Source organism: Natrix helvetica (genome assembly GCF_964273705.1).
Source record: "Natrix helvetica genome assembly, chromosome: 1".
Lineage (NCBI taxonomy): Eukaryota > Metazoa > Chordata > Lepidosauria > Squamata > Natricidae > Natrix > Natrix helvetica.
In genome coordinates, this window is record NC_138548.1 from 339,887,977 (window position 1) to 339,901,836 (window position 13,860).

General features: G+C 42.8%; 2 protein-coding genes across 3 annotated transcripts in view; both read left to right on the forward strand.

The window, feature by feature from the left end:
• Nucleotides 1-200: 200 nt before the first annotated feature.
• LOC309383414 (uncharacterized protein) overlaps nucleotides 201-13,860 on the forward strand; it is a 38,476-nt gene continuing 24,816 nt past the window's right edge. Inside the window, exon 1 of one of the 2 annotated variants that reach the window (XM_081935940.1) lies at nucleotides 201-702. In XM_081935940.1, the coding sequence (XP_081792066.1) occupies nucleotides 358-702 (345 nt within the window). In that variant the 5' untranslated portion in view covers nucleotides 201-357. Of the gene's footprint in view, nucleotides 703-12,903; nucleotides 13,273-13,860 lie in introns of those variants that run through there. The other variant, XM_081935941.1, reaches the window with a different exon arrangement.
• On the forward strand, nucleotides 3,683-9,831 carry LOC309383417 (uncharacterized protein). Its single transcript, XM_081935945.1, has 4 exons — nucleotides 3,683-3,789; nucleotides 3,913-3,980; nucleotides 6,370-6,499; nucleotides 7,031-9,831. The coding sequence occupies exons 1-4, from the start codon at nucleotides 3,684-3,686 to the stop codon at nucleotides 8,281-8,283; spliced, it is 1,557 nt and encodes a 518-aa protein (XP_081792071.1). The 5' UTR covers nucleotide 3,683; the 3' UTR covers nucleotides 8,284-9,831.

Consider the following 13,860-nt stretch of genomic DNA (forward strand, 5'->3'; position numbering starts at 1 on the left):
AGATCCCACATTTCCCTCCCATCTAACCGCCCTTTTCCATGATTGTAACATGCATGGGGGGAAAGCAGAGGCCATGCATGCTGTCCTCGGGAATAAATCCAGATCCTCAGAAATGAAGGGGGTAGGGAGGGACCTGGAGAGAGTCCTTTCCACCCCCTTTCCTGGTGAAAGCTCCTGTGTAGGGGGAGAGCTTGCATGGCAAATCTCAAGCAGTAAATAAGAAATATATTTGCAAAGAAGGGAGGCAAAAGATGATGCCCACATTCTCACTGTGTGCTGGATGACACTAAACTAGGTTTGAATCCCCTGCAATTCAATTTGTCTTAGGAAGGTGGTAAACCAGCATCACATTCATTCATGTATTGGCCAAGAACTGGGCAGAAGATGCTGGAAGAAGGAACCATCGTTTCACAAGTTCAGGCCTGGAACTTCAGGAGCGTCCAATATCAGGAGGATGAGGGTCCCCGAGGACTTTGCAGCCGACTCCACTTCTTTTGTAGTCAATGGTTGAGACCAGAAAAGCACACAAAAGCGCAGATGCTGGACCTGGTTGTTCTGGAGCAGTTCCTGGCCCTTCTGCCCCTGCAGATGGAGAGCTGGGTGCGGGAGTGTGGAGCAGAGACCAGCTCCCAGGCGGTGGCCCTGGTGGAAGGCTTCCTCCTGAGCCAGGCGGAGGAGAAGAAGGAGCAGGTTGAGTTGCAGGTGAGAAGACTTTTTCTTGGGAATATAATATGTTCAAATTTTTGTTTTAATAGGTTTACTAAGTTTATTAACATATAAAATACAAAAAATGTAAATAAATAGGAACTGGGGGGAAGGGAAGAGAAAGAGGTTTAGGATAAAGTGGGATGGGAAGAAAATCATTGAAAATCTGAATCTTTTTAGCACAGTCAAATAAAATGGTAACATTACAGGTTCAATGTTTTACTTTTACATACTTAATATGTGCTAACAAATTCTATAACAACAACGTTATTCCATTCCAGCCTAACTGGAATGGAATGAGAGAGTTGGAAGGGACCTTGGAGGTGTTCTAGTCCAACCTCCTGCTTAGGCAGGAACCCTATACCATTTCAGACAAATTGTTATCCAATCTCCAGTGTTGGAGCATTCACAACTTCTGGAGGCAAATTGTCCCACGGATTAATTGCTCTGTCAGGAACTTTCTCCTTAGTTCTAGGTTTCTTCTCTCCTTGATTAGTTTTTACCCATTTCTTCTTGTTCTACCCTCAGGTGCTTTGCAGAATAACTTGACTCCCTCTTTTTTGTGGCAACCTCTGAGATATTGGAACACTGCTATCATGTCACCCCTAGTCCTTCTTTTCATCAAACTAGACATATCCAGTTCCAGCAACTATTCTTTATATCTTTCAGCCTCCAGTCCCGTAATCATCTTTGTTGCTCTTCTCTGCACTCTTTCTAGAGTCTCATCTTTTTTATATCGTGGTGACCAACACTGGTTGCCGTATTCCAAGTGTGGCCTTACCAGGGCATTATAAAGTGGTATGAACACTTCACGTGATCTTGATTCTATCCCTCTGTTGATGCAGCCTAGAACCGTGTTGGCTTTTTTGGCAGCTTTTGCACACTGCTGGCTCATATTTAAATGGTTGTCCACTAGGACTCCAAGATCCCTCTCACAGTTACTACTATTGAGCAAGGTACCACATATACTGTACCTGTGCATTTTGTTTTTCTTGCCTAAATATAGAACCTTACTTTTTTCACCATTGAATTTCATTTTATTAGTTGGCGTCCAATGTTCAAGTCTGTCAAGATCCTTCTGTATCTTTTTTTGAAAAGTTTTTTTTATTTTAATTAAACAAAAACACAAAAAAAGAATCATCCTACATTACCTTTTGTAGAAAACGTGTCGATTACTTTCGTGCATTTCTTCCGCAGTCATTACTTATAGTTCATATTAGATTATACACTTTAAATCAAAAATCTTTGTATATCTTACTTTCAATGTAGCACAATTCTCATTTGACTACAATTATTTGAACGTGCTTTTACCTCAAATAATTCATACTTAAAGACACAACCACATAATGGAATTCATTAGCTATTTCAAAAATCCTCCAATAACATTACATCTTTATGACATGTTCTAAGTAAAAGTCAATTAATAAAGTTTCTAAACCATTTTTTTCCTTTTTTTGCAACTCGCTGTTTAGAATTTGTATCCAAGTTTCTTTTGCCAAATCCAGAGCATATATATATATTGTGAAATAATATCCATTGACATTTTCTTGTTGTTATTATAGTTGGCTAAGAATCATTTACTATTTTTTATTATTATTATTATTATTATTATTATTATTATTATTATTATTATTATTATTATTATTATTATTATTTATTAGCGCTTTTGGACCGCCCCCTCTCCCAAAAGGGACTTGGGGCGGTGTACAGTCCGTAGCAAAAATACAACAAGTTAAAATTATTAAATAAATAGATATGTGAGGAGGATAAAAGATATGCCAAACTGTACAGCTGAATAAATAAATCAAGATATACAAAATTTAAAATCCCAATATCCTGTAAAATTAAATTTAAAAGAGACAATTCCTCTAAAAACCAATAAAAGTGTGTATGCCAGGAGGAAAATGTTATAATTATGCCAGACCAGCCAGTCGGAACAGGTGAGTCTTCAATTTCTGTCGGAAGGAGCGGAGGTCAGTAGTGGTTCTAATGTCGGGGGGGAGGTCATTCCAGAGGGTTGGGCCCATCACAGAGAAGGCCCTACTCCTCGGTGTCGCCCGTTGGCATTGCCTAGTGGACGGCACCAGGAGAAGCCCCTCCCTGTGAGAGCGAATTGGCCGCAGGGATGTGTGTGGGAGGATGCGATCCCGCAGGTAGCTAGGCCCTGTGCCATGGAGCGCTTTAAAGATGGTAACCAAAACCTTGAAACGCGCCCGAAAGACCACAGGCAGCCAGTGCAGCTCGCGCAGGAGAGGTGTTACATGGGAGTACCTGGTACTCCCCATGACTACCCGCGCGGCTGCGTTCTGAACTAGCTGCAGTCTTCGGGCGCGTCCCAAGGGGAGCCCCATGTAGAGAGCGTTACAGTAGTCCAGGCGAGACGTCACCAGTGCATGAGTGACCGTGCGTAGGGCATCCCGGTCCAGAAGGGGGCGCAATTGGCGCACCAGGCGAACCTGGTGGAACGCCCCCCTAGCCACGGCTGCCACATGGTCATCCATTGACAGCCGGGCATCTAGGAGGACGCCCAAATTGCGCGCCCGTTCCACAGGGGGCAATTGTTCGCCCCCTATGGCCAGTGATGGAGTTAACTGGCTGAACCGAGGTGCCGGTAGCCACAGCCACTCGGTCTTGGAGGGGTTGAGCTTATATCCAACCTCCTCTCATCAAACCCAAAAAACATTACACCTTTATGACAACTTAAAACATAAGTTTCTTGTTTGATTTTTATACCAAATTTGAGAATCTTCTAGGGTAAAATATAAATCTTACCCCAGTATTTCTTTGCTTTGTCACAAGTCCAGCAGAGATGGTAAAAGGTTCCTTTTTTACATTTATATTTCAAACGTGTATTTGAAATTCTTTTGAGATTTGAAAAATCTTTGGCAGTTTATCAAGTGTTTAAGTAGAGATACACTTCATGATGTGTAATGTCCATTAATTCTTTTTTTCCTGGATCCTATTTCAAGTCCTTCGCAATGGAGATCAGAGATCCTGAGAGAAAGAGGCATCCGTCAAATCTCCCTCAAGAACTGCCTTTCAGGGGGATCTCTCAGGGAGATCCAGTTCAGGACACCTCAGGAGGTAATATAAAGTCTTTCCACTCCTTTGATCAATCCTAAATTTCTCATCTTCTCTGTGTTGTCATCTCTATAGCATGCCTCCTCCCATTTTATTAATTATTTTGAAATTCTGTCTCTCTCACAGGGAAGCATAGAAGGAAGTCGACTCTTTGTTTAGGGGGAGCGGAAACCGTGATTGAACCTCCAACTCAGGTATGAGAAGAACTTTGATTTACTAGATTTCTATTTTTTCCCTCAGGAAATAAGCCGTTGTACATATTAGAGGTAGTCCTTGACATAGGCCCCCAATTGAGCCCAAAAGTTTTGTTCCTGAATGAAACGTTTGTTATCTGAGCTTTGCCCCATTTTACGACCTTTCCCGCCACAGGTGTTAAGTGAATCACTGCAGTTGTTAAGTTAGAAATATGGTTGTTAAGCAAAATGACTTTGCTTGTCAGAGGATCATAAAAGGTGATCACATGACCCCTGTAACTGTCATAAATATGAGTCAGTTGCCAAGCATCCAAATGTCAATTAAGTGGCCATGGGGATGCTGCAAGAGTCGTTAGCATTGCAGGGACGTGCAGTCAGGGGAGGCACGGGAGGCAGAGCCTCACCGCTCTCATCATGAAAATAAAAAAAGGGAAAAGGCGCTGAGGAGACTTCTGCACACATGGTCCGGGAATGGGACCACGTGTGCAGGAGGCTCCTCTAGCCTCAGCCTCCCTCCTGCACACGTGGTCCCATTCCCCACCTTCCTGAGTCAACATGAAGGGGACCGCGGAGCGCGAGCCGCGGGACCACAGAGTGCGAGCCGCGGTCCCCTTCATGTTGACCCAGGAAGGCGGAGAATGGGACCACGTGTGCAAGGGGCTGAGGCAGCTTCAGCCTCCAGCACACGTGGTCCCATTCCCCTCCTTCCTGAGTCAACATGAAGGGGACCGCGGAGAGCGAGCCGCGGGACCGCGGAGCATGAGCCGTGGTCCCCTTCCCCTCCTTCCTGAGTCAACATGAAGGGGACCGCGGCTCGCGCTGATGACATCACCAGCCTCACCAGCCATAAACCTCACCGCACGTCACTGTAGCATTGTAACTTTGAACAGTCACTAAAAACTGTTGTAAGTCGAGGACTACCTGTAGTGTCTTCTGCCATTTTGCCCTCTGCTTTGGGTTGGGGATTCTTTTTAGGAATTTTTTTTAAGACCTGTACTTTAAAAACAAAAGTTTTTCACTGATTATTCTCCATGCTTTTCAGTAAAAACTGTTTTGTAGAATTCTTCATGGTGTCCCTTCTTTTTGTAATTCTTTGGGTTGGATTTGTGCAAGGGTCCTCAAAAACATTTAAATATTCAAACTGGCAAATTACCATTTTTCTAAAGAATGTTTACAATAATTGATAAGAAAAGGATGTGATTAAAAGCTAAGATTTTTGTAATCCCATGAGAGTGGTCCTATAGCCATGATGGTGAACCTATGGCATGTGTGCCACAGGTAGCACATGGCGCCATGTTTGCTGGCATGCGAGCTTTCAGCTCCGGCATGCATGTGTGTGCCGGCCAGATGATTTTCAGCCTTTTGGAAGGCTGGGGGAGGCCATTTTAGCCCTCCCCAGGCTTCAGGAAAACCTCTGGAGCCTGGGGAGGGCAAAAACTCCCCCCTGAGGGGAGGTCATGCACACATGTGCAGGTGAGCGAGGCTCATTGAATCGTGGGTGTGGGCAAACACATGTGCGCTATAGCGTGCACACACACAGTTTTGGCACACCTTTACAAAATGGTTCGCCATCACTGCCCTATAGAAATGTCCCCAAGTAAAAATTGTTCTGAAAGACCCTAAAACCAAGGCCCTATTTGGCTTGCAAAGTAAATTTAAATCCCCTGGTTTGTTCCTGGAATTGGATGGCCAACCAATCCAGCTTTGCAAAGGCTAAGAGATTTCTTCCTCAGAAAATGTTCTCCATTTTCTTATTTACATGCCAGCTAATGGCTCACAATACCAGCAGCTTCCTTGCAATCTGAGGAGAGGCAGAGTCTCTGGAGGTAGATGGCAAACCACACAGATCCCTGGTTGAGCTCTCCCAGCACTTTCATGAAGGTGTTGGGGATGAAGAGGATTGCTCCTTCTTAGGACAACGTAAATTTCATTTCATAAAACACGACAAAGAATCCCTTTGCCTACAGACACACTTCTGAAGGGTTAGTATCACTTATTGGTGGGTTTTCCGAGGCCCACCTGCCAGTTGATTCTCTCAAGACACTGAGGGCCTTTTGATTGTGGATGGATGAATAGATCCAGAAGGAAGAGTATTTTGATGAGGGTTGGCTGGATGTTTGGTACATCAATTAATCCAGGAGGAAACGGGGCTTATTTAACCTGAATGGCACTGAAAGTCCTACAGAATCATTCAAGTTGATAAAACCTGCCTAAAATATTTTTTTTAGTCAAATGCTTTTTGTTCTGTCCATTTTGTCATCTAAACCACGGATTCTTACTAAGCATAGCCATTTACCTGAGGGTATATGTTTACTTTGGGAATTTCTAAACAATAGAAAAGATCCTGCAGTCCCTCTTCCATCTATTCTGTACTTTTTTCCCCTTTCAGGAGGGTCTTCTGCCCTTTGAGGAGGTGGTTGTTTATTTCTCCGAGGAGGAATGGTCTCAGCTGGATCCCCACCAAAAAGCTCTGCATTGGGAAGTCATGCTGGAGAATTATAAAAATGTGGCCTCTCTTGGTAAGGGTTTCCAACTCTCCCTCAGAGAATTCAGGGAGACATTTTTAGTTAGATGCCATTAATTAGTTCTTATGAAAACATCTCTAAATAGATACCTTCTCTTCAGCGGGAGAAGGAATAGTTGTGTTTTTCTACTGCTCCTAGGAAGGAAATAGGTCTATGGCATTCTGCTTAGATGTATCATATCCATTTGTTTTGTATTTCTATTTAAACACTTTAGGGATAAAGTAATTCTTTGGTTTGAGGTAATGCCAAACTTCATCGCAAAGATTTCAACTATTTTGGCCCATATATGTTTCCATATCAGTCCTATCAAGAGTTGCCATTCAGGTTTTTTTACTTAATGCCTTATCCAAGGTTTTATGTCTCATCAATAGAGATATTGTCATTTCTATAGCATGCCATTATAAGGATACAGTATGCAATATATTTGAATTTGGCAAAATACCTGAAGGCAATTAATATGACTTCCGACAGAGTGATATTTTTCCCTAACTTTTCTCCCACTTTCATTTCTTTTTCCCTTTGAAGGTGACAATGAGAATGAGAATGAAGTCTCTGGAGAATCAGTCAACGTCTTCAGACAAAGAGACATAATAGAGAATCCTATAAATCAAATGGAATTCCAAAAGCAGGAGAGAAACCCGACAAACAATTGGAATAAGGAAAGCTCATCTTCTTCCACTGATGCTCACATGCAGGGCTTTATTGATCAACAAGGAAAAATAAAGAAAAAATATATTGGGAAAGGTGTAAGACTATTCAAAGACACATTAGATGTAAACGTGCACTATCCATCCCAAGCCAAAGTACAAGACTATATATGGAAAGATAGAGGAAAAAATTACAATTGGACTTCCACACTTTCTCAAGAAAATTGGTCTCTTGCATCACAGAATAGTATTCACATAGGAGAGAGGCCACATAAATGCACTGATTATGGAAACAAGACTTTTAATAAAAGGATATGCACAAGAGAGAAGGCATTTAAATGCATGGAGTATGGAAAGGGCTTCTATATACACAGTTATCTTACATCCCATCAAAGGATCCACACAGGAGAGAAGCCGTATAAATGCATGGAGTGTGGAAAGGGCTTTACCCAACATTATCATCTTATATCCCATCAAAGGATCCACACAGGGGAGAAGCCATATAAATGCATGGAGTGCGGAAAGGGCTTCACCCAACAAAATCATCTTACATCCCATCAATGGATCCACACAGGAGAGAAGCCGTATAAATGCATGGAGTGTGGAAAGGGCTTCACCCAACAATATCATCTTACATCCCATCAAAGGATCCACACAGGGGAGAAGCCATATAAATGCATGGAGTGTGGAAAGGGCTTCCGCATACACAATTACCTTATATGCCATCAAAGGATCCACACAGGGGAGAAGCCATATAAATGCATGGAGTGTGGAAAGAGCTTCAGCCAACATAGTAAACTTATATCCCATCGTAGGATTCACACAGGGGAGAAGCCATATAAATGCATGGAGTGTGGAAAGGGCTTCCGCATACACAATTATCTTACATGCCATCAAAGGATCCACACAGGGGAGAAGCCATTTAAATGCATGGAGTGTGGAAAGGACTTTACCCAACATGGTCATCTTGTTTCCCACCAAGCAATCCATACAGGAGAGAAGCCGTATAAATGCACGGAGTGTGGAAAGGGCTTCAGAAGATCTCATACTCTTAATTCCCATAGCATGATTCATAGATGTGAGAAGCCAGTCCCCAAACCAAAGATACATTTGGGTGAGAATGTATGCTAATTATTGATTTAGTGGGCTCAATCTATGGATATCAGATTTACACAGACTAAACTCTGAAAATAAGTGGGGTTTTTTTGTAGTTCACCCTCCTAACTTGCAGCCCTAGAGAGATTAATTTAGTAGTGAATTTTTTTGCAAGGGTTTGGAGTGGCATATTTCAGGATTTCAGAAGTTCATGTTGGTTTATTCAAGTTATTCAATGACTTGGCGGTAATAGTTCTGTGTCAAGCTGGACAATAGAGACTGAAAAGAGCAGAGAAGTTAACTCAATTTTTAACTCTCTTTTTTCCTCTCCGTCTACATTTTTTTTTCACTAATTGCAATTAAATCACCTTTTTCTTCTTGCATTGTCATCCCCACATTCAGAGGAATATCTTCAAACTATTGGAATCTTCAGATTTTGTGGAAAGCTCTTTCACTATCCAAGGACAAAGTTATTCAAAACAACATACATTAAAAAAAACCACATTCCAACGGGGTTTTAAAATAAATCAGTATTCAGCCTTGTATTATACCCTTGGTAGTTGGAATGGACGCTGTTAGATGTCCTTGAGAGATACATCTTACTCTAAAGTGTTATCTTCATGCAGAACATGAATAAGTACATGAATAAGAAACAAGCGTTGGTGATTAATAGCTGTACCTTGCAGCTTAGTCCAAGAGTCAAATATTGCCTTAAGATCAGCAAAGTTTAAGAACAAACAGGAAAACCATTTGTCTGGGATCATATAAGGTCTTTTGCCTTGGGCAGGAGGTTGGACTAGAAGACCTCCAATGTCCCTTCCAGTTATATGAGTCTATGAAAGGCTGCATTAAATGAAGCAGTATTCTAACAGTTATACAGTATTTCTGTTAGAATATTCATGACTGGGAGAGACATGGTAACAAGGTCAGCCAATGAATAGGCATAGCAACTAAGGTAGCCAATGGGAGCTTAAACAGATCTGTGCTGAGAATCAAAACTGAAACTACTCTGCCTGCTCTGAACTCTGAAATGAAGCTAACTGTTCTCTCTCGTTTGTGTTCTGCTTGTAACTTCTACCACATTGAAATAATCTACTATTGGTATTGTACATTTAGTCATCTGTTTTATTATGTATATAAAGAAGTTAATGAATCCAGCTGAATCAGTTAACTGTGTGTGCTCTCTGGATTTGATTTTTCTGCAACAAACTCTGATAATTTCTCAAAACAATGTTGAAATATAACATCGTGGTCAATTGTTGAAAGAACTTTCCTAAAAGCAGCTCGTTTATGTACCAATAGTCTTTCCTGTACCATCCAATCTCTAAGCTTCCAGTGAAAATGTCTTGCATAAAGTTTACTTATTTTATTTTTCATGTTATCGTACCTTTATTATTTTTACAAGGGGACCCACACAACTAATACCCCATTCTCCACCTATTTTCCGCACAACAATAAATCTATGAGCTGAGTTGGTCTGAGAGAGAGTGACTGACCCAAAGTTACCCAGCCAACTTCATATCTAAGACAGGAGTAGAACTCACCGTCTCCCAGTTGCTAGCCTGAGGCCTTAATCACTAGACTGAATTGATGCTCATTATTACTTATAATTATAAGGGGCGGTGGTGGCTCACGTGGTAAGATGCTGGGCGTGCGCACCGCTGTAGTCAGCGGCTCGATTCCCGTGAGCGAATAAACTTTGTAGGGACAAGAAAGGAGCTTCCCCCGATTGCCTTCTGGCATTCAGGCATCCCGCGGGTAAAGATAACACCGCCCGAAAAAATTTCTTTCAAAGAGGCAGGCAGCCACCTCAGTGATCCCTGGCTAACAGTGCCATATGCTAAATATAAATTTAAAAAGTAACTTAATAATATTAAGAATACTTATAGGTCGATAACGGACAGGGTGAGCCAGTCAGTCATTCCCTTTCTTACGCACTGTATAACGATCGCCAATCTTAAGGAATACAGTAGGATTTGTCAATTGCTGTGAAGAATGATGCCAGTATAGCTGACCATTATATTGCTGCATTATTTTTAATTAAGTCGGGGGTGGGGGTGGTACTATCTGTACTTTCCAGATTTCAGTTGAGAAATTAAATCCATAATTCCTTGGCTTTTACTGGTTGCCAAAAAGGCAGCTCACTATGTCAGCAGGGGGGGGGGGGGGGAGACCACCTGTTGGGCATTGAGCTGTTTTAGTAGACTTCCTCAAATTTCTGGCAATATAAAGTCCAGCCTATGCAGGGCAGGCAAGGGTATCCTGCAGCTGATACACCTGAAAAGGGATGAATTCAGAGGTGGGATTCAAAAATTTTAGCAAGGGATTCTCTGCCCTGTTGCTGGGTGGGCATGTCCATGGTGGCGTGGCCTAGTTGGCCTCCTGCACCATGGCAGGGGGGGCGTTTTTGCCTTCCCCGGGCTCAGGAGACTTTCTTCGAGCCTCTGGGAGGGCAAAAACAGTCTCCCCAGGCTCTGGAAGTCAAAAACGGGCCCATTTCTGGCCTCCCCAAACTTCTGGTAGGCATGTTTTTTGCCCTCCCCGAGCCTCCGTGCGGGCCCTGCACTTACCTGCATCCCAAATGGACTGCGTGGGGACTCCTGGGAGGGGAGGGGTGGACGGGGCAGCCAGGAATGGGATTTGGGGGTGCTTCAAACTGCACAGAATCTTAGCTAGAGGTTCTCCTGGACCCCTGCGGACACCCAACAGCCCACCCCCGGATGAATTGTTTGTTCTGACTGACTGATTGATCAAGAAGATTTCAGGATAATTCTTGGAAGAGCTATGATTGAATTCAAGAAAAACAAATAAATGTAATCATTCAAAGTTTGAAATTAGATTGGGAAACGTACTCCAGTTCCAACCAATTTTTAAACAATAAAGGTTTTCTGCAAGCTTGGATTTTTTTCTTGCTTTCAAAAATGTTTCCTTGGCCCTGTTGTGTGACTTATTTAAACGGTGCATTCCCTCAGCGATATTAAAAGAAAAACATGGCCAGCGGTACTGAAAGTCACTAGAAGATCAAGGAGGTTTGCACTCCCCCAGTCCTGCTATCTCCATAGCAATAGCAATAGACTTATATACCACTTTACACTGCTTTACACCCCCAACAATTTGGGTGTTCATTTTACCCACTATAGAAAGTTAGTACGCATCTCTCTCCTAGAAGAATGAAATATTTTGAGAAATATTTAAAAGGCAGAATATTATATTTCCCTGGATGAGAAATGGAGAAACATGCTCTTGGCAAGCAGCCCCACACCTTTCTTAATAGCCCACAGCAGATGTCAGCACTTGACATAAAGAGATAGATAGCACTATTCATAAGCAAATACCCTCACCCAAGATTCAACAAAGGTAGGATTAGTCCTCAGCCACAATAGGAATTGCCCAAAGCCCCTTCATTGCATCATTTCAGTTGCACCACTCCCAGTAGTTCAAACTTCAACCAAACTTAGCTCAAACAAACTCCTAGGATTTGTACATGGCCCCATGGAAGTCTGATAACAGCCAGTTGAATACATGTTCTTGCACAGGAACAGGAAGTTCAAGTGCAAAGCCCAAAGAAGGTATAAAATCCACCCACTCTTAACTCCAAGTGATCAGCTGCACTCGAACCACAAACGTGGGTCTGTTCATTAATAAATGGACCCTCTTATCAATCGGCCTCCAGCCTCCATTTCGTCTCCAGTGCCTTTCTCCTGGCTTCAAACTGAACCAAATGGATATTTCTTCCAACACCACCTTGGAAGGATGGAAGGCAGAGTCAACCTTGATCCTGGTGAGATTTGAACTGCCAAATTGCAGTCAGCCGGTAGTCAATAGAGGTAGCCTGCAGTACTGCACTCTAACCTCTGTGCCCCGCAGCCCATAGGTCATCCATAAAGGCAACCAATGAAATTTGCATGTTGTATTCCAGTCGGAAACAGAATGCCAGGCAGCCAAATAATTTGCATCATATAAAGCTCTCTGCAGTTGCAGAGCACCAACCCTTTCAGGCAAGCCAGGCCAAGAATGGAACATTGCAAAGTTATTATTAGAGGGGTATGATAGTATTGTTTGTTATAGTAAGAGAATGTTGAAAGCCCATCAGAGCTGCCTGCTAATCTTTTTCATGGGATGCAGAATCAAGCAAGGATTATTTTACATGTCTCCAGTAAGAAGAAAGCTAAATTTGTGTTTCTTTACTCCCTCTGTGAAGAGACGTGGCTTTCTACAGAAACTTCCTTTAAAACAGAAAAGTGCGTATTGGGTCTAACGCTGTCAAAAGTAATTAGATTAAGAAGGGTTTTATTGATCATGGGAGAAACAACGCCCCCTTTTCTCCTGGGCCCCAATGGAAAAATGCACCCTTTCTCCCGTTTGCAGCTGTTTTGCACACAGAATCCACCAGAGGTCTCTCCCTGCAAACAGAAGACAACCCTATACACTTTAGCATTGGGGCCACTGGAGGTATAACAGGTGGTTTACCATAGGAGAGTGGGAAGGAAGTGACATCAATGAGTCTTGCCCCTCTAGGATGCTGCATGCTCTTTCCTTTTAACCCCTTAAGCGTCTCAGGGGCTTTTAAAAGGCTGCAGAAATGTCATAAACGCACGAGAGGGCGGGGTAAGTGTCTCTTCCCGTGCAAAGGGAAGCAGAGCGTTCTCGCGCTAATGAAGGGAGGGACAGATTAAATGCCAAGTCCTCACGCCTTCTAAATCCCGGGAGAGGCAGAGTCCTGCCGCTCGCTTCCAGGCACGTAGCTGGTAGAGGGAAAGCCGTGCTCCAGACTAGCCGCTTTGCCCCGGGATTAAATCCAGGTCCTCGGACAGGAGGGGGTGTCCTGGGAGAATCCTTCACATCCTATATTCTCGATAAAGTCCCTGAGTGGTGGGGAGATTGCTTCCATAGCAAATCTCAAGCAGGAAATAAGAACAATTTTGCAAGGGAGGAACCGCAGGAGATTGTGCTCGCCTTCTCCTTATGTGCTGGAGGAGACTAAAATAGGGTTGGAATCTCAGCAGTTCAATTTGTCTTAGGAGGGTGAGTGAACCAGCACATCACTAACCCCGTCATCAATGTTTCGTGTGAACTCAGCCCCTGCAGTTGGTTAATCTGATTTATTGGTTAGTTGGTTGGTTGGTTGGTTGGTTGGTTGGTTGGTTGGTTGAATTTTCCTGGCCACCCATAGAAATGTGTTTGTGTTTAGAGTGTGTTGTGCGAAGTTGCTGCATGAAATTGTACGATTTGGCTCTTAAAAAGCAAACCCTGAAGAAAGGGCAATAGATCCTAAATCAGGTCACTTCATTGTATGTGAACTGAACTTTTGTGATTGATTAACCCATTAAGCATTTGCCATGTTGTGTAAACCCTGCTTGTAAGTAAATGCAGACATGGGTTTTTATAAAGCTATCTTTGATCAGGTGGTCTCAGGACCTATCTTGATCAGGTGGTCTCAGGGCACTGAAACCTTCATCAGTACATCCCAGTTGCCAAGTGTCCAAATGTTACAAGGGTCATAAATTTGAAAAACAGTCATAAGTCACTTTTTTGTGTGCCATTGTAATGGGTTGTAATAAAAGTGGGATAAAAATAAATAAATTTTTAGGAGGGAAGTATGCAGTGGAGTAC

Bases quoted from the DNA above. Each gene is read 5' to 3' on its own strand.
- LOC309383417 (XM_081935945.1), top strand. From the start codon at position 3,684: ATGGAGATCAGAGATCCTGAGAGAAAGAGGCATCCGTCAAATCTCCCT. The intron at 3,790-3,912 runs GTAATATAAAGT...TCTCTCTCACAG, and splicing joins AGTTCAGGACACCTCAGGAG to GGAAGCATAGAAGGAAGTCG. The intron at 3,981-6,369 runs GTATGAGAAGAA...TTCCCCTTTCAG, and splicing joins TGATTGAACCTCCAACTCAG to GAGGGTCTTCTGCCCTTTGA.